This window comes from Macaca thibetana, chromosome 16 (genome assembly GCF_024542745.1).
Source record: "Macaca thibetana thibetana isolate TM-01 chromosome 16, ASM2454274v1, whole genome shotgun sequence".
Lineage (NCBI taxonomy): Eukaryota > Metazoa > Chordata > Mammalia > Primates > Cercopithecidae > Macaca > Macaca thibetana.
The window spans coordinates 17,062,168-17,083,599 of record NC_065593.1 but is presented as its reverse complement, the minus strand read 5'-3'; the positions used below and the strand labels follow the sequence as shown (position 1 = coordinate 17,083,599).

General features: G+C 41.3%; 1 protein-coding gene and 1 pseudogene across 2 annotated transcripts in view; one reads left to right on the top strand and one right to left on the bottom strand.

The window, feature by feature from the left end:
• UBE2G1 (ubiquitin conjugating enzyme E2 G1) overlaps window positions 1–21,432 on the bottom strand; it is a 103,281-nt gene that overhangs the window by 17,749 nt on the left and 64,100 nt on the right. For both annotated transcript variants that reach the window (XM_050765494.1, XM_050765492.1), the window contains exons 3-4: window positions 10,417–10,514; window positions 2,624–2,802 (exon numbers count right to left, since the gene is read on the bottom strand). In XM_050765494.1, the coding sequence (XP_050621451.1) occupies window positions 2,624–2,802; window positions 10,417–10,514 (277 nt within the window). The remainder of the gene's footprint in view (window positions 1–2,623; window positions 2,803–10,416; window positions 10,515–21,432) is intronic.
• On the top strand, window positions 15,839–17,073 carry LOC126939757 (major facilitator superfamily domain-containing protein 1-like; annotated as a pseudogene).

The following is a 21,432-nucleotide window of genomic DNA, read 5'->3' as shown; positions in this document are numbered from 1 at the left end:
GCTGACGCAGGAGAATGATGTAAACCTGGGAAGTGGATGTTGCAGTGAGCCGAGATCGCGCCACTGCACTCCAGCCTGGGCAACAGAGTGAGACTCTGTCACCAAAAAAAAAAAAAAAAAAAAGGGCTGGATGTGGTGGCTCATGCCTGTAATCCCAGCACCTTGGGAGGCCGAGGTGGGCGGATCACTTGAAGTCAGGAGCTCGAGACCAGCCTGGCCAACATGGTGAAACCCCACCTCTACTAAAAACACACAAAAAAATTGCTGGGTGTGGTTCCGCACATCTGTAATACCAGCTACTTGGGAGGCCTAAGGCAGGAGAATCGCTTGAACACGGAAGGCAGAGGTTGTGGTTGCAATGAGGTGAGATCACGCCACTGCACTCCAGCCTGGGCGACAGAGCAAGACTCTGTTTCAAAAGGGCAAATACATACGTAAAATAAAAAAGGCAACTTGTCAGCTCTGATTTTTTTTTTTTTTTTGAGAGAGTCTCGCACTGTCACTGTGGCTGGAGTGCAGTGGTGCAATCTCGGCTCACTGCAAGCTCCGCCTCCCAGGTTCAAGCAATTTTCCGTGCCTCAGCCTCCCAAGTAGCTGGGATTACAGGCACGTGCCACCACGTCTGGCTAATTTTTTTGTATTTTTAGTAAAGACGGGGGTTTCACTATGGCTCAAACTCCTGACCTGTGATCTGCCCGCCTCAGCCTCCCAAAGAGCTGGGATTATAGGTGTGAGCCACCGCACCCAGCCAACTCTGATCTTATTATTAAAATTGCTGATAGTTGAGCATGAACCAAATAAACATTCATCAGTTCTCTCTCAAAATGATTCCCTAGGATTTCTTTTAATGCAGCTATCACCCCTTCTCCCTTATCATCTCTTACATTGTTTAGACTAATACTTGATTAAATAGAAAGATAGTTTTCTGCAGTTTTTAGTTCAATTCTATTATTAATTTCAGTCACAGCTTTCAAAGGGAGTTATCTATAGTGTCTTAGTCTAGATATAAGATTCCACCCAAGTTATTATTAACCTAAGAAAAAAGGTAAATTTTATGCCCTGGCTTTGGTATATAGTACTAACAAAGGTTCTCAGAATAAGAATGAAAGGCTTTTCAAAGAAGGAGAGAAGGCTAAGGAACTAGGAACTATTCTGGATTAAAGTAAACTAATAAAACTTGAATACAAATATAACAGAGGTTCCTAGACTAGCCTCTGGATTTAAAAAGAAAAAAAGCTGCAGGATGGGGGTGTGGCAGCTATAAAGAATACGGGACAATCCAATCCAATGTGAATATAGATTGTATATAGTACCACATCAACGACAGACTTGTACTGTGTAAGTCTGTAAGTAAGTCTGTCATATGGAAAGACAGAATTGTTCTTAGGGAACAGATCCTGAAACACTTTGGGGTGAAGGGTTATGGTATCTATAAACTACTCTCAAACTGTTTAGAAAAAAGTGTTGCAAAATTTCTACAATTGGTGAATCTAGGTGAAAGGTATGGTGGTGTTCATTTAACTAATACATTTTTTTTTACAGATGTGAAACTTTTGAAAATTGAGAACTTGGGGATAATAACATGAACTTTAGACTAGGCATTAAATTGTCTTAGGTATGACAATTGCTTTTGTTTTTAGAGTCCAGGTCTCGCTCTGTCTCTCCCAGGCTGGAGTGCAGTGACATGATCTCGGCTCACTGCAACCTCCGCCTCCCGGGTTGAAGCCATTCTCCTGCCTCAGCCTCCCAAATAGCTGGGACTACAGGCGCCTGCTACCACACCCAGCTCATTTTTTGTATTTTTAGTAGAGACGGGGTTTCACCATGTTAGCCAGGATGGTCTCAATACCCTGACCTTGTGATCCTCCCGCCTCAGCCTCCCAAAGTGCTGGGATTACAGGCGTGAGTCACCGTGCCCAGCCCCGATTCCTTACTTTTTATCTTTTGTGTTAACTACTGTAGGATTTTGCTCTGTGGTTACCATGAGGCTTACAAAAAAATTTCATAGCTACGACAAGCCATTTTAAGTTGATAAAAATCTGACTGCATTGAAAAACTACACTTCTGCTCTGCCCATCCCACCCCCCATTCTAAATTGGGTGTCACAGTTTCCATCCTAATAACGTACAGTATTCTTGAAAACTGCGGAGAGGAGAATTTAAGTGTTCCCACAACAAAATTAGTAAGTATGTGAGGTAATGCGTATGTGAATTAGCTCAATTAGTCACTCCACAACATATACATATTTCAAAACAACAAGTTGTATACAATAAATATGCACTTTTGGCCAGGCATGGTGGCTCACACATGTCATTGGAACAATTTGGGAGGCCAAGGCCGGAGGACCACTTGGGTCCAGGAGTTTGAGGTTGCAGTGACCTATGATGGTGCCACTGCACTCCAGCCTAGGTGACAGAGAGAGACCCTGTCTCAAAAAAAAAAAAAAACATAAATAAATATATTTGTATTTATTTTGTCAAAAATAAGAACTATGGAAAGATACATATACACACACACACACACACACATGCATGCACACATTCATGCATACTTACATACATACTAACTATAGTTCAAGTTTTATCACAAGGGAAAGTGAAGGGAAGACGTGTGACCGCCTTACCGCAGCATCAACATTAGCAGGTGAGTCTCCATTAGGGTCTGCCAGCATAGAAATGACACTAATCATGATGGTTTCCACTGTGTGGATAGGGAGCCAGCGTTCTTCTGGCTTTTCATAACCATACTTATCTTCCCCAGGCTCATGAAGAATAGAAATGCACACATCACCATTTTTATCAACTGCAAAATTCAAGAAGAGGCTTGTTTCATATATTGCTAATTTGGTTATACACAAAATTATCAATTACAAATGTGACCCTGATTCACACAGTGCCTTTATCAAACATGACACATATACAGAAGTTAATGTCCAAAATGGAACGTGTTGACTTTTTTAGGAAGACTATAGTATAGATTTTACCAAATACACAGGATCCATCTGACAAACCCAGTAGGAATGTAAGCTATCTTTTTATATATGTAAAACATAAAGCTATCTAGTATATAGATGGTGCCTAACATTTACATGTCCTAAGTATAATATAATAAATGAATAAATAGCAACTATTGGATGCATTCATTTGCAGAAAGCATATTTTTCCAAATACCAGCAACTGAGTTTCTATGTAATGGCTTCCTAGTTTCCCCACTAACTTACCGACTTAAATTAGTGATAGTCAAAGGCCGAGAGATTTTCCTAAGAAATGTATTTTTACAATCATATAAAGGCAAAATTGTATTTTCTGGGAAAGGAGTATATTCAAATTCACAAAACAAACATGCCATACTGCCAATGAAAACTCATCAACATATATGACACTCATGAGGCCTCCTTTCCATGAACACATTTAATAAGAAAAACATCCTTATTTTTAGGAGACATGTATTGACCTGTTTAAGTGGTTCGGCAAAAAGTAAAATACTACTTATTGATTAAAAAAAAATCTTAATCCACTAATTCATTTATACATCATACAAATAATCCCTATTGTGAAACGAATCTTTTATGGTAACGTTTACCCACTGTAAATTTTTTTTAAAAGCACACTTTGAGGAAGAAATTTTAGAAAGGAATTTGAGTAGTGACAATATTTATGTATATTTCATTCCTAACTTATCCTATATAGTCTAACAAATTTGTGAATAAATATAATTCTAAATCTTATTTTTCATTTCACAACATCAGTATTTCTGCTGTTATGAACTCTGGGTAATCAGAATCAAAGTCTGTATATACCAATCAATATCACTGCTCTCTTAATTCAACAAATTCTTATTTTTTGGTGTTGTTGTTGCTGTTTTGGTTTTTTTCGAGACAGGGTCTCACTTTGTCACCCAGCTGGAGTGCAGTGGTATGATCACAGCTCTATCCAGGCTCAAGCGATCCTCCTGCCTCAGTCCCCGAAGTAGCTGGGACCACAGGCACATGGCATGATGCCTGGCTAACCTGGCTTTTTTTTTTTTTGGTAGAGATGGGGTCTCACTATGTCACCCAGGCTGGTCTGAAACTCCTGGCTCTAGCAATCCTCCCACCTCAGCCTCCCAGGTAGTTGGGACCATAGGCACATGGCACCATTCCTGGCTTTTTTTTTTTTTTTTTCTTGGTAAAGATATCGTCTTACTATATTGCCCAGGCTGGTCCCACACACTTGGGACACTCCCACATTAGCCTCGCAAAGGGCTGGGATTACAGGAAAGAGCCCCTGCGCCAGCCAACAAATACTTTTTCAATGCCTACTGCATGCCAGGCACACATGTGACAGAGAAGTACAGGAGTGAATATATGACAGGAAAGGCCCACGTCTTCAATGTTTTATGTATGAGTTTTTCTATAATTAAGGTTCCTCTTCCCAATCCATCCCTATCTGCTAGTAAAATCTATTAACTAAAATAGAATCGGGGCAAGAATAACATTGAGGGCCAGGCGTGGTGTCTCAAGCCTGTAATCCCAGCACTTTGGGAGGCCAAGGAGGGTGGATTACCTGCGGTCAGGAGTTCAAGACCAGTCTGGCCAACATGGAGAAATCCCATCTCTACTAAAAATACAAAATTAGCCAGGCATTGTGGCACATGCCTGTAATCCCAGCTACTCGGGAGGCTGGGGCAGCAGAACTGCTTGAAGCCAGGAGGCAGAGGTTGCCGTGAGCCAACATCGCGCCATTGTACTCTAGCCTGGGCAATGAGTGAAACTCCATCTCAAAAAAAAAAAAGACCATCGAAACTTGTAACGCTACAAAGTTCAGCATAGAGTGTTACTGTTTTACAATGTTTTCTGTACTTATTGTGTAATAAGGATTTTTTCCAAATCATTTTTCTTTAAAAACATGCTATTAGGTATGTGCACAGAATTCTAACACCACAATATAAGATCCATTTTTCTTTTTTAAAAAATCAAGCTATCGCTAATCCGGGATCTTTACATTTTTAACCTTCTCATGTCATTTTAAACATACAGTTTATTTTAGAATGAGAATATTTTTTAGGCTTAATACCTATTATCAAACTATAGTTTAAAGGATTGTATCAATTTATACTGCCATCAGCAATCTGAGATGTCCATTTCATTGCCTCATCAAGATGAACATTTTCCTTTATTGATGCTGTTTAAATTTGATATATGACATCTGGTTTAATTCACTTTTCTAAATGCTTTGGGGTGACAACTTTCCATGGATATAACCTGTATGTCTTTCCTCTTTTGTGAAATGTCTGTTCTTATCCTTTAGCCAGTTATGTACTTAATGTTTACTTTTCTCTTGCCAAAATGTTTCTCAGTTTTCCCCGTATGATTTTTGCTTGTTACTTTTTTCTTTCATTTCAGTGTTCATTAGAGATGGAACTAAGCTACCTGGGCTGGGCACAATGGCTTGGCCCACTGTAATGTACGGTTGGCCTGTAATCCCAGCACTTTGGGAGGCTGAGGTAGGCGGATCTCCTGAGGTCAGGAGTTCGAGACCAGCCTGGCCAACATGGTGAACCCATCTCCAATAACAATACAAGAATTAGCCAGGCTTGGTGGCACACACCTGTAATCCCAGCTACTCAGGAGGCTGAGACAAGTGAATCGCTTGAACCTGGGAGGCGGAGGTTGCAATGAGCCACTGCACTCCAGCCTGGGCAACAGAGTGAGACTCTGTCTCAAAAAAAAAAAAAAAACCCAAACCAAAACAAACAAACAAAACTAAGCTACCTAAACAATGCATACACTTCTAGCTATCTCCTTTTTCTTGAAGCCATGCATCTAAAATTCTGAAAAATTGATTTACCCTCATCTTATCTATTTACTTACTACTCGGGTATTCCTTTATTCTCCTAGAAACTGGCTTCTTCTCCTTAGCAGGATGCTACAACTGTGTCCACAAGTGGTCTGGATAACATATTTATTCTCCTGGGTACTTTTACCTACCTGAAGTCACCCCTCTGGGCCAAGACAACTAATACTATGACAACACTTTGCTGGATACATTTTCCTCCCCTGGCATCTGTGGTACTCTTGTTTTCCCCTGGTTCTTGAACCATTGTCTCAGTCACTTTCTAGTTTTCATCTTCCTTAATCTGACCTTGGATGTTATCCTAATCCCCAACATTAACTGTACTTTCCCTAGGAAAATTAACCCACTCATTATGATGTTATCTATCATCTTGATACAGTAACTTCCAAGGCCCTTAAGCTCATTGCTGAACCCTAGACTAGTTTTACCTAATTATCTAACTGGATGTAGCAAGTATACCACAAGAAAAACTGAATATATGTAAGGTCAGTCATATAAAACTATTTCCCTATAATAATTTTATAACATCTCTATAGTTCACCTACTATACAATTTACCTATTTGAAGAACACAATTTAATGGTTCCTGTCTAGTATGTCTACAGAGTTGTACAATCAATACCACAATCAATTTTAGACTATTTTCAACCTACAATGAAACCCAGTACCAATTAGCAACCATTCCTCAATCCCTTCACTTCCCCTCCAGGAGTAAGGAACCACTAACCTACTTTCAGTCCCTATGGATTTGCCTATTCTTGACATTTCATATAAAGAGAATCGTAACCTATGTCACCTTATACGACTGACTTTGTTCACTTAGTATAATGTTTCCAAGGTTCATCTATGCTACTTCATTTCTTTCTTTTCTTTTTTTTTTTTTTTTTTTTTTTTTTTTTTTTTTGAGACGGAGTCTCGCTCTGTCGCCCAGGCTGGAGTGCAGTGGCCGGATCTCAGCTCACTGCAAGCTCTGCCTCCCGGGTTTAGACCATTCTCCTGCCTCAGCCTCCCGAGTAGCTGGCGCCCGCCACCTCGCCCGGCTAGTTTTTTGTATTTTTTAGTAGAGACGGGGTTTCACCGTGTTAGCCAGGATAGTCTCGATCTCCTGACCTCGTGATCCACCCGTCTCGGCCTCCCAAAGTGCTGGGATTACAGGCCATTTCTTTCTTTTCTTAAGAGAACAGTATCATGTAATTCATTTCTTTTTATTGCCAAATAAAGTTCCATTACATGGATCCACATTTTGTTTTTCTATTTATCAACTGATAGACATTTGGGCTGTTCCTACTTTTTGGCTGTTATGAATAATAAACGCTGCTATGAACACTCATATTCAAGTTTTTTCTGAACATGTGTGTTCAGTTTTCTTGGTTAGGTTCCTAGGACTGGAACTGCAGGTCATATGGTAACTATGCTTAACCTTTTGAGGAATTGCCAGAGTCTTTTCCAAACATCCGCACCATTTACCTTCTTGCCAGTAGTACACTGGAGTTCTAATTTCTCTACTTCCTCATTGACACTTGTTATTATCTTTTTGATTATAGGAATCCTAGTAGGTAAAAAGTGGTATTTCATTATGGTTTTCACTCTATAATTATTTTTGCAAATGGCCAGTCAATCCTAAATTCTTACTTCTCCATTACCATCCACCTCTGGCAGTCAAGTCAAAGAAACTAAACTGCCCTTCCTGCGACACTATTCTTAGTGCAAGCTTTTATTGCTTTGTACTCAAATGATTGCTAAAATGCTCTACCTCCCTGCTATCTCTGACTTCCCCTTCCAATCCTCTATGAGTGTAATCTTTCAAGAAGGAAAATACAAGAGGAACCTATTACATAGCTTTTTCATTTTTTGTCATTTTCTCTTTTTGTCATGACAACCTACTATTATGCACAGCTTTAAAAGTCATTAATTAAACAAGGCCTTACAGCCTCAAGAATGAAGTTCAAGCCAAGCATCATCTTCGTTCAAAATTCCATCTAAGACCGGGCGCGGTGGCTCATGTCTATAATCCCAGCACTTTGGGAGGCTGAGGCAGGCGGATCACTTGAGGTCAGGAGTTTGAGACCAGCCTGTCCAATATGGTGAAACCCTGTCTCTACTAAAACTACAAAAATTAGCCAGGCGTGGTGGTGGACGCTTGTAATCCCAGCTACTCAGGAGGCTGAGGCAGGAGAATCACTTGAACCCAGGAGATGGAGGTTGCAGTGAGTCAAGATCGGCCCACTGCACTCCAGCCTGGGCGACAGAGTAAGACTCCGTCTCAAAAAAAAAAAGAAACAAAAAAAAAAAAGAAAAGAAAAAAATAAAAAGTCTCTTCAATCTTAAAACAAAACATAACACCATTTTATCAGTTGTCCTCTTAAACTACCTAGGTGATTGCTGTTTTCTTACCAGAAGGGAAGTCTCCCATGTATTTGCTTACATGTATGTTTTCACTTAATTTTCACAGATAGAAAACACAGGCCTGGCATGGTAGCTCATGCCTGCAATCTCAGTACTTTGGGAGGACAAAGTGGGCAGATCACTTGTGCCCAGGAGTTCAGGACCTGCCTGGCCAACAACATGGTGAAACCCCATCTTTACAAAAAAAATACAAAAATTAGTTGGGCGTGATGATGTGTCCTTGTCATCCCAGTTACTTGGGAGGATCACTTGAGCCCAGGAGGTCAAGGCTGCAGTGAGCTGTGATCATGCCGTTGTACTGCAGCCTGGGTGGCAAAGTGAGACCCTGTCTTAGAAGAAAAGGACAGGAAGGGATGGGAGAAAGGGAAGGGAGGGAAGGAAGGAGCGAGAGAGGGAAGGAAGGAGAAAAGGAAGGGCAGAGTGGGGGAAGGAGAGACGGAAGGAGGGAGGGAGGCAGGCAGGCAAGCTAGCTTAAGGCTCCAAGAGGGTTTGCCTAGAGTTACACAGCTAATCTGTGGTGAAGCCAACATTCAGAATCTGTTATAGCTTCTCCGAAACAGGTGCAAAACGATTGCCTATTATAATCGAGTAATGCAAGTGAAGGTAGAAGAAGAAACTGCGGAAAGCCTAGGAAGAGATAAAAGTCAAAGCACAGGAGGCAAGTGTCACCCATTCATGCATGCCCGCATCATGCAGGAATACGGTTAATGCATTCTGCCACAAACTGTTAAGAGATATTTTCCCCTTCTCACTGGTAGGAAAAATAACTATCTTTTATGATCACTGCTGCCTTAGATGCAATAAAATATGCTAAGTCCCTTGGCTCCCAGTACTTTTCCATTTGCCAGTTCCAGTCTCTCATAACGCCCATCTGTTTTTCAAGCCTTGGCTTCTATTACACATTCCATATCCTTCTGATAAATCCTTGTTTAACTTCATTCAATCATTCATTCCTGTCTCACTGATTCCAGCTTAAAACCACTATCTACGTGTTTCTATTCCCTGCACCCAGAAGTCTTGATGATGAGAAGCAAAATGCAAATGAGTGTAATAGCCTAAAGAGACAACTCTGATTACATAGTCAAAATAATTAGAAAAGAAAGCTCTGCAAGTTCTAACATACAAAACAAAGCCAAAAGTTCAGAGACTGTTTTACAAATATAGCTTATCTAGCCTAACCTTTGGGGATTTTATTTTACTTTATAAAAATAGAGAATTTTTTTTGTTGTTTTTTAAATAAGACGTAGTTACTGGGGGCTTATATACAGGGGAGAGAGTCCAGCGGCAGCTGGCTAGGCAGGAGAACGGCCGCAATGTGGATTTGAAGTGGTAGCTCTTCTTTAAGCAAAAAGAGTCAATGTCATCGCTACATGCACAGCCATACTAGATGCTTTCCAGGCTTAAAAAATATAATATGTTGTTTCATATGACACTGTCAGTAATCTCACACCTAAGAATATACATAGAAGAGTTGTCCATGGTATAAAAATAATAGGAAAAACTATAAATTACAAAACCAGGTTTCATAATTTCTGTGTTCTTTGTAATAGCCAGTGAATCACCTAATACCTTGATAATTATTCGCTTAATTATAGGAGCTCTATTGATGTTATCGCTCCGTAACTGTGCCTCTGGTTTAAAATATGAGTCTCAAACCAAACTGAAAACTAAGTAAATAAATTAAAAAATAACTTTTTCCCCATGATCTCTGTTTCTCTTTCTCTCTTTTTTGAGACACAGTCTCACACTGCTGCCCAGGCTGGAGTGCAGTGGTGTAATCTCAGCTCACTGCAACCTGCGCCTCCCGGGTTCAAGTGATTCTCATGCCTCAGCCTCCCACGTAGCTGGGATTACAGGTATGTGCCACCACGCGTGACTAATTTTTGTATTTTGAGTAGAGACAGGGTTTCACCATGTTTGCCAGGCTGGTCTCCAGCTCTTGATCTCAAGTGATCTGCCTGCCTGGCCTTCTAAAGTGCTGGGATTACAGGCATGAGCCACTGTGCCTGGCCTCTCCTCTTTTTAAAGGTTTCAGTACACAGCCATGTGCACAATGAACACAGTACAAACATGCCAAAGCAATTTCACTGAGAAACAGATCTTTCTTATTGACCTTCAACACTTCAATGACAGGTCATCACATTTACAAATGTAAAAGTAAAACTAGATAAACTTACCATTTGGGTGCCAGATTTCTGTAATGAATTTCATTTTAGGAGGTCGGAGGGGATAATCTTTTGGGAAAGTAAGATGAGCCTTAAAAACACCACCTTCACTGGAAAAAAGAACAAAAAGAAGTTCTTGCCTATAAGTTCCTGCTTTTAAGCATAGAATTGTTAAAACAAATATAAAACAAGGGGGCTAGCACTAACACCGAAAATGAAGTAAACAAATAATCTGGATTCCCCACAGGCAGTTACTTTCTCAAATAACTAGTTGAGTAAACTGTCATCGCTATCACTTTAATTAAACTTTCAAGAGAGCTAGTAAAATGAAATCATCTGCTAAAAAGACATTCAGACCAGATCAGATCAGATCACATTACTGCTATGCTACAAACCCTTCCATCACTTCCCAATGCACTTAAAACAAAATTCAGAAGGTTTAACATCACTAGTTTCTCTACGTTGATTTCAAACTGTCATTCCTCTCTGTTCTAACCAGTCTTCTTTCTGTTCTTAAACACATCAAACCCTTTCTCATCTCAAAACTTATGCACATTTTCTTTTTCCTTATCTAGGAACAGATATACTGCCTCCATCTATCCATTTATTCATTTGATCATTTACCAAATATTTACTCGGCATTTATGTGTCAAACTCTAGGGGTATAGCAGCGAAAAAAATCTCAAGGAGTTGATATTCTAGTGACTTTCCAGAACAGCACTGTAAAAGAGAACTGTAATATTGGAGATGTTCTGTATTTGTGCTGTCCAATAACGTAGCCACCAGCCATGTGAAATAAGCCCGTGACTGCTACTTCAGACAACGCACCTCAGTCCACTCACACTGAATTAGCAATCACTCTCAAGGAATCACCAAAAGAACAATACAGTGACTTGTACACACTAACTAAAACCAAAGAGATCCAGTCAGCCTTAAAGGGCAAAAATACTAAATTCCTGTCTTGTGGCCTTGGCACTAAATGTTTCCTCTGTTGGAAATACCTTTCTCCCTTTGTCTTCTGATAATCATTCAGTACTCAGCTTAAACGTTACCTCTAGAAAGATTTCATCTGACTAAAATCTAAACTAGCCACCAGGTCCCCTCTAGTACATTGACCACTTAAAATTTCTTTATTGCAATACCACTTGCACATGTGATTCTTCTATTGTAATGTGTCCAACCATTAGAGTCATGATTGTGGTTGTTTCAGATCAGTGAGAAATGAAATTCTCAGCTCATTAAATGGTTTCCATTCACTGAACAAATACACATTGATTACCCAGTTACTCTAACCACTGGTCTACATAAAAGGATACAACAGAGAACAGAGCATTAGAGAGCACTGTGGAGCTTATCATTTTAGTGGCAGAAGGAAAATATCTACCAAGAAAAATTATCAGTAGTAAGTGTGGTCATGGAATGATATGAGGAATCTATTGTTAAGTTTTTAAGAGCAGGTATTTCTAAAATTAGCTCACTTGTCTTTAAAGAAATAGTAGGAGGCCAGACACAGTGGCTCATGCCTGTAATTCTAGCTACTCAAGAGGCTGAGGTGGGAAGGATCCCTTCAGTCCAAGAAGTTGAGGCTTCAGAGAGCTGTGATTGTGCCAGTGCAATGCACTCCAGCCTGGGAAACAGAGCTGGGCCCTGTCTCAAAAAAAAAAAAAAAAAGAAAAAAAAAAAGAAAAGAAAAGAAAGGAAATGAAAGAAAAAGTGAAAAATTGGGGGTGTGTTGGTATACACATGGAAAAATGTCCAGAAACAGGACATCAGTACATAACAATAGTTAACTAACAATAGTGTAGCGTTACGAGATCTTTTACTCTCTGCTCATTTTAATATAGCTTGAACTGTTCACAAGCAAGTATGAATTTTTATCGCTTTTTCTGATCATAAGACATGGGGGAGGTGCAGATTAAGTTTAAAACAAGAGACAGATCAGCCAGGTGTGGTGGCTCACGTCTGTAATCCCAGCACTTTGGGAGGCCGAGGTGGGTGGATCATGAGGTCAGGAGATTGAGACCATCCTGGCTAACATGGTGAAACTCTGTCTCTACTAAAAATACCAAAAAAACAAACTAGCTGGACGTGGTGGCAGGCGCCTGTAGTCCCAGCTACTCGGGAGGCTGAGGCAGGAGAATGGCATGAACTCGGGAGGCGCAGCTTGCAGTGAGCCCAGATTGCGCCACTGCACTCCAGCCTGGGCGACTGAGCAAGACTCTGTCTCAAAAAAAAAAAAAAAAAAAAAGAGACAGATCATTAACACTAAACATTCCTGAATAATTAGGAAATGTCACAGGACTCACAGTATAAAAAGTCAGTGACCTTGACCACACAATTTTTTTAGTAAAACGCAATTTAAAAAAAAAAACTGTAAAGGGTTAAAGAACAGGGTAGTAAAGTACTCAAGCATAATAAACAGGACAATTTATACAAAAAGTTTAACAGTTGAAGAAGATAGTAACTAGATGGGGAAACTGTACAAATCAAGGGCTTTAAAAGAGATACTCAGAAAAAATGAAGAACTGAATTAAGGCCCACCGTAGGGCCTTCCTTTTCAAAACTGATGAGGCTGTCTATGGAAGGGAAGAAGCCTGAGGGCTTGAGGGAATAGAGAGAGACTGGAATAGCTGTTGTGAAGAGGGCATTACACCAAGAGTTAAGTCTTTATCTTCTCTTCCTGTGCTCTATGTGAGTTAGTGCCAAAATGGGTCTTAGGATATACTGATTATATTGACTATTTTTTCAAACAGGGCTGCAAAAGCAATTTAATGAGTCACTCGCAAAATTTTTTTGCTAACAAAAATAGAAAACAGAGTTTATCACAAGTAGCGTCAGTTATATAATCTATGTATGTGTTTTCTTCACTAATCTATATACACATATGTATGCACTGGGCCATGATGTAACGTATTTCTAATTACGGGTTTGAAAGCCACAATTACAGAAAACAGCCAAATGTGGTGGCAGGCGCCTGTAATCCCAGCTACTTGGGAGGCTGAGGTAGGAGAATTGTTTGAACCTGGGAGGTGGAGGGTGCAGTGAGCCAAGATTGTGCCACTGCCCTCCAGCCTGGGTGACAGAGTGAGACTCCGTCTCAATAAAAAAATAAAATAAAAAAAGAGAGTCTATGTAAAAGAACATCAAAGGCACAGCCACAAAGCCCCTGCACTGGATTCTCCTGGCAGCCACGTGCCACTTGATTCCTTGACAACATGGAGTCGGCTTTCCCGTGTCACTTACTTTGGACTGGTTACATTCACGCAAAAGGTTCGCAACAGCTGACTGGAATCTTCATCGTGAAAAACCGATTTAGACCCTCTAAATTGTTTTCAACCTCTAAAATGTCCACCAAATTCAACTAAAAGGGTGGCCCTAAAGATTTAAAGCACACAACTTTCACTCTATCTGAAAATGGCCTTGCCCACTCTAAAGCAACCATGGTGTTTCTGTTTTCTCCTGTCTGTGAACCCCTCCTTCTACTTTACCTGTGGAAATTCTACCTGCCCCCGCCTTTTTCTTTTCTTTTTTTTTTTTTTTTTTGAGACGGAGTCTCGCTCTGTCGCCCAGGCTGGAGTGCAATAGCACAATCTTGACTCACTGCAACCTCCGCCTCCCGGGTTCAAGCGATTCTCCTAATTCTCACATCTGGCTAATTTTTGCATTTTTAGTAGAGGGATTTCACTATGTTGGCCACGCTAGTCTTGAACTCCTGACCTTGTGAGCCACTGCGCCCGGCCTACCTGCCTTTTTTTTTTTTTTTAAATGCTTAACTCAGTAGTACCCAACTTGTGCATGCAAACTTCTACCAAGCAGCCAAATTAGCAAAGAGAAAGCCCAAAACCCACAGAGTACAATAACACTGTCGACTAAACATTAACATGCCACATATTCACTCTTGATATACAAAGATGATTGTGGCCAGGTGCGGTGGCTCACGCCTGTAATCCCAGCACTTTGGGAGGCTGAGGTGGGCAGATCACCTGAGGTCAGGAGTTCAAGAACAACCTGACCAACATGGTGAAACCCTGCCTTTATTAAAAACGCAAAAATTAGGCCGGGCGCGGTGGCTCAAGCCTGTAATCCCAGCACTCTGGGAGGCCGAGGCGGGCAGATCACGAGGTCGGGAGATTGAGACCATCCTGGCTAACACGGTGAAACCCCGTCTCTACTAAAAAAATACAAAAAACTAGCCGGGCAAGGTGGCAGGCGCCTGTAGTCCCAGCTATTCGGGAGGCTGAGGCAGGAGAATGGCGTAAACCCGGGAGGCGGAGCTTGCAGTGAGCTGAGATCCGGCCACTGCATTCCAGCCCGGGCGACAGAGCGAGACTCCGTCTCAAAAAATAATAATAATAATAAATAAAAAATAAAAATGCAAAAATTAGCCAGGCGTGGTGGCGGGCGCTTGTAATCCCATCTACTTAGCAGGCTGAAGAAGGAGAATGACTTGAACCTGGGAGGCAGCGGTTGCAATGAGCCAAGATCGCGCTACTGCACTCCAGCCTGGGCCACAAAGCAAGACTTCATCTCCAAAAATAATAATAAAAAAATAAAATAAATACAATTTTAAAAAGGCATCAATGAATTCAAAATATCTTTCATTACATATTATCTTCATCACAGATACTACAATACAATTACTATCATGATATTAAAAAGAGGTGTATTGGCCGCCCACAGTGGCTCACACCTGTAATCCCAGCACTTTGGGAGGCTGAGTTGGGTGGATCATGAGGTCAGGAGCTCAAGACCAGCCTGGCCGAGATGGTGAAATCCCATCTCTAGTAAAAACTACAAAAATTAGCCAGGCATGGTGGCAGGTGCCTGTAATCCCAGCTACTCGGGAAGCTGAGGCAGGAGAATTGCTTCAATCTGGGGGGCAGAGGTGGCAGTGAGCGACAGAGTGAGACTCTGCTTCAAAAAAAAAAAAGGAGATAGTAACCAGCAGTTTCAAATTTGAAAGGGTTGAAAATCCCAGGCCTAGTTCAAGTTTCTTCCATGAGGCCTCCTTTACTGTTTTGGTGTTAAATTATAAAAATCTTACAAGGATCAAGTCCTACCTACCACTCGGCCATATTTATTTTATTTAAATGATGTGCTGCATGCTGCCGTCTGAAATTAGCTCAACATTTCCTGTTAATCTGTAGTCCTGTTGTACCTGTCTCTTGTCCGATCATTTTATTTCCCACAGTTCACTATCTACTAGTCTAAGATATTTGGGAGTCATGTGATCACTGCCTTGGCTGTGCTCTGCGGGCACTGCTTTCCGCCGGGTCCTGGAGTCATCACCCCTTCCGCCTCTCGGTCTCCCGCGGGTGTAGTGGAGGAGAAGGATGAGAAAGCATGGCTGCCGCTGGCCCTTCTGTGGCCTCCAGCCGCCTGTCTGTGACTTTTGCTGCTGTTATTGATGTTCTTCCTTGGCTTCAGCAGCTATTTTTGTTATAATAATCCTGCTGCCCTTCGGACTCAGGATAAATGGGATATGCAGGTGAACACCATGCAATTCATGCTGCTATATGCCTGGTATTCTTGGCCCAGTGTGGTTTTGTGTTTCTTTGGTCGCTTTTTAAAAGACCGAGTATTTGGAATATGATGGGGCACAATTATTTTTAGCTGTTTCATTTGCATTGGACAGGTTGTTTTTGTTCTGAGTGGAATATTTAATGTTTTTTGGCTGATGGAATTTGAAAGACTTGTGTTTAGGATTGGTGGGGAGTGCTTAGCAGTTGCCCAGAATACATATGCTGTGAGCTGGTTTAAAGACAAAGAATTAAACCTGGTGTTTGGACTCCAACAATTTAGCGTGGCTAGAATTGGAAGTACAGTAAACATGAACTTCATGAGTTGGCTGTATTCTAAGATTGAAGCTTCGTGGGGTTCTGCTGGTCACACAACCCCTGGAGTCACACTTAAGACTGGAGGTAACATGTCTTCTTTCACTAATCTGTGCCTTCCTTGGCTCTTGCTTACTTAGATCCCAGAGCAGAGAGAATCCTTCATAAAGAACAAAAAAAAGAGGGGGGGGGGAGAGTTTTTAAATTAACTGATGTAAAGGATTTCTCCTTACCCCTGTGGCTCATATTTATCATCTGTGTCTGCTAGCGTGTTGCCATGTTCCCTTTTATTAGACTTGGGAAAGTTTTCTTTACGAGAAATTTGGATTTTCTTTCCAGGCAGCAAGTGCAATGAACAGTGTTGTATATGTCGTATCAGCTCCCACGACCCAGTATTTGGGCTCCCGGTGGATGACACAGGGAAGAACTGCATCTGGGTTGTGTGTGTGGTCACAGCCACTCTTGTGTCCCACATGATGCTGGCCTTTATGATGTGGAGCCCTTGGGTTGCTATGTGTCCTCTGGGAATCTCCTAGTCATTGCCTGCCTGTGCATTATGGCCAATAGTGGCATCTGTAGTTCCTGAACATCAACTGGGAACTGCATATGGCTTCACGCACTCCATTCAGAATCTTGGGTTGCCCATCATTTCCATCACTGCTGGGATGATACAGGATACTCGGGGATATTTGTTTTTTACAAGTTTTCTTCATTGCCTGTGTTTCTATGTCACTATTATCTGTGGTCTTACTCTTATTTTGTGAATCATGCCCAGGGTGAGAACCTCAATTACTCCACAAGACAAAGGGGAGAAATAAAATTTGCCCATACTTAATAAGTTTAAATGACTGTGTCATGAGAATGGCTTTGCACATCATTGGTTTGAAAATCTCCATTTTAAAAAATTTAGAGTTTAGTCATTAGAAAAAATAATGGAATGGCAAGTTATATTTATATCCAAATACACCTATTTCAAAGTGTATCTGTGAGAACTATTTTAGCCTGGGTCTTCTGTACTGTATGTTGCTGAAGAATTCTACAAAAGGCCAATCAACAATGAAAGGTTTAGAAAACTGCTCTGGAACATCCAGGTGAACTTCCGAAAAGAACAGTGAAAAAAGAAAAACACTGGAGCTTCTGTTATCTTAGGGATATGATAATGTATGTATCTTAGGGATATGACCTTTCCTTTATCTTATAGCAGAAAAAAAAAAAAAATGGCATTGTCACAGGCATTCCCTTTAGTGGTAGGGAATAATGCTAGAAAATATGTGAAGATTTTTATGAAGTCTCTTTCTATTCACAACCAGTAGCTTATGCTCTACTCTGTGGTTATGTGGACTGCTGAGCAGTGACCCTTCTGAGTTTATTTCTCTGTTACTGAGGACCCTAATTTCTTAGGGACACAATATTAGAGTACAAACTTTCCATACAGTTTTTCATATAATCTAATTAGTAACTACAAAGTGTCCTTCAAATTATAATTGACATTTACAAAGATAAATAACAAAACCGCAAAAGGGGAAAAAGTAAGATTTTTTTTTTTTTGCTGTTATAAGCAATAGAACATTGAAAGTCTGAAACATTTCCTAAGCATAGGGTTTTTACCCTAGAAATGAAACTGCTAAGACCAAATTTAAGTAATTGTTCAAAGTCACTCAACTAAGAGTGGTAGAGTTAGAGAGCTAACCAAAGGCAGTCCCCAAAGTCCATGTCCTTGAACACTACATGATAAACAGCAAGGCATTACCACTGATCATTCAATTTCTAAGCAACGCAGGCATTAGGTTCATTCCCTCCAGAATTTCATTACAGAACAGATGGCTTCTGCCTCTACATCTTACAGTAAATAAATTTATAACTGGAATATAAATTATAAAAATAATTTATAACTGGAATAGAATTTTGCAACTGTAAAAGAATGTAATTCTGAGTTTTGGTTAACTGATTCTTCATTTTCTACAACCACCCAAGGTAAGGCAATACTACAAAACACATAATCTTAAGATTCTCCAAATTTTTCATACCATTGCCAGTGCTTAAAAACAAAATAAATAGATAAGGCATACTCCTTGAACAGACCAGCCATTGGTGATGAAAGGAAAAGAGAGATAGAAAATACACAGACATCATTCATTAATAATTTATAAAATGTTATAATTATACAGTGATATCCAGGTTTCTTAAACTTTCTGGGTTTTTTTGTTTGTTTGTTTAAGACATGGTCTAGCTCTGTTGCCCAAGCTAGAGTGCAGTGGCATGATCTTGGCTCACTGCAGTCTCCTGGGCTCAAGTGATCCTCCCACCTCAGCCTCCTGACTGCAGGCATGCATCACCATGCCTGACTTATTTTTGTATTTTTTTTGTAGAGACAGAGTTTCACCATGTAGCCCAAGCTGATCTCCAACTTCTGAGCTCAAACATTCCACCCTTGGCCTCCCAAAGTGCAGGGATTATAGACGTGATGGGCCACTGTGCCCATCCTAAACTTCCTTACTACAAACCTGTTGCCACTTCTACCTGAAATTTCAATTTCTGTGGATATGAGTGGTTATCCATACTGCTTAATAATCAGTCTGAAAATAGTTGGTATACCTTACCAGTTCAGAGTGTACATTTCCTAGAAAAACCTTAAAGACTACTGCACTGGAAAGATTCATTAATAAAAATAAACATGTAATGCAATATAAAGATGAGTATGACTGAATTAAGACTTGTGGCAACTATAGGAGTCTCAAAGTAACCCTTGAATGTACCAGTTATCAATCACATAGACTGAAGAGAGTGGAGTGCCCTCTAGTGACTAAATGAGGGCTAATGACGGCACGGTGAGATAATCACACCAGCTTTTACAGAATTTTGGTTCAGTATTATTTCTATTACCTAATTATAAAGTAGTGAATTAACCACTTAGGTCTGGGTACCATCTGAGCCTATACTAATTTATTTTCAATCCTGTAACACCCCTTCCCCCCAGTACAAGCCTCTACTTCCCTTCACAGGCAGTTATTTATACATAAGGTATATACATTCACTCCCAATAGCGCTCTTCAAACAATTCCAAGATGGCCTCTACTCTCTCCATTCCACTGAAATAATTACAAGAACATCACTACTTTCTTACTTTCTGTTAAGACAACCTTTTTTTTTTTTTTTTTGGAGACAGAGTTTTCCTCTTGTTGCCCAGGCTGGATGGAGTGCAGTGGCACGATCCCAGCTCACCGCCAACGTCTGCCTCCCGGGTTCAAGCGATTCTCCTGCCTCAGCCTCCCGAGTAGCTGGGATTACAGGCACCCACTACGATGCCCGGCTAATTTTACATTTTTAGTAGAGATGGGGTTTCTCCGTGTTGGTCAGGCTGGTCTCCAACTCTTGACCTCAGATGATCCTGCCCGCCTCGGCCTCGTACGCCACCACGCCCAGCCAACGACAAATCCATTCTATGAAGTACATGATCCTTGGTAGCATTTTAAAAGGCCTACTTCTAACAAACCTTTCTTCATCCCCCTGTATCTTGCTTTGCCTTTCTCAGGTCCTGCCCTAGGAACACGCTCTCTCTCTTTCCTGAGCAAAGGCTACTGATCTCAGGAAGGCACAGGCCAGAAGTGACCACCAGTATTCTCAGCAGCATATACACACTCCAGAGGAGCTGCCAGAAACACTGCTGTGATTCACATCTCAAGTCAACAGCCAACGCTTTCAAAAATGTACACCAAATACCAGAAACGGTGTTGTTTTCTTTTTTGAGGTGGAGTCTTGCTCTGTCACCAGGCTGGAGTACAGTGGTGTGATCTTGGCTCACTGCAACCTCCGCCTCCCGGATTCAAGAATTCTCCTGCCTCAGCCTCCTGAGTAGCTGGGACTACAGGTGCGCGCCACCACGCCCAGCTAATTTTTGCATTTTTAGTAGAGACGGGGTTTCACCATGTTGGCCAGGATGGTCTAGATCTCCTGACCTCGTGATCTGCCCGCCTCGGCCTCCCAAAGTGCTGGGATTATAGGCGTCAGCCACAGCGCCCGCCCAGAAACGGGTTTTTATTAGTGAAAAGAAAAAGTGTCGGCCGGGCGCGGTGGCTCAAGCCTGTAATCCCAGCACTTTGGGAGGCCGAGGCGGGCGGATCACAAGGTCAGGAGATCGAGACCACAGTGAAACCCCGTCTCTACTAAAAATACAAAAAAATTAGCCGGGCGCGGTGGCGGGCGCCTGTAGTCCCAGCTACTCAGGAGGCTGAGGCAGGAGAATGGCGGGAACCCGGGAGGCGGAGCTTGCAGTGAGCCGAGATCGCGCCACTGCACTCCAGCCTGGGCAACAGCGTGAGACTCCGTCTCAAAAAAAAAAAAAAAAAAGAAAAAGTGTTTCTCTTTGGTGGAGCTGGAGGTACACAACATACAGTCAGTTATGCGAGGCTTTACGACAGGGTTATGATCTGAGAAAGGCGTCCTTGGGCGATTTTATACATCAGAGTGAACATACACAAGCCTACAGGGTATGGCCTACTTACATACCTGGGCTTTAGGATACAGCCTATAGTTCCCAGGCTACAAACCTGTAGCGCATTTTACTGTACTGTATACTGTAGGCAATTGTAACAAAATGGTGTATATCTAATCCTGAGAGGTCAGGAGTTCGAGACCAGCCTGCTCAACATGGTGAAATAGCATCTCTACTAAAAATACAAAAATTAGCCAGGTGTGGTGGCAGGTGCCTGTAATTCCAGCTTCTTGGGAGGCTGACACGGCAGAATCACTTGAACCCAGGGGACAGAGATTGCAGTGAGCCAAGATCGCGCCACTGCACTCCAGACTGAGAGACAGAGCGAGACTCCATCTCAAAAAAAAAAAAAAAAAAAATTTTCAATGAGGCCCTTAGAATTGAGCTCAAATCTGGATTCCCAACCAATGCTCCATACAGACATCAGTTTAGAAGAGTTTTTCTTGTTTTCATGTATGTAATACAAGGGTAACTAGATTCTGTCACTGAAATGTTGCTGTGTCTCCCAAGGTGGTGATGTTGAAAAACTACAAGAATAGATCTGAACTTCACCGGGCTCACATCCCAGGTGTGGTAAGTGGGTAAGGATCTGGCTGCATCAAGCATCTTTTGGTGAAAAAACTGTTAGGAAATTTGCTTTCAAATAACAGTAAGGTTAGGAGGAAGCACTTCCAGATGGTCTTCAATGGCTACTGTTATCTG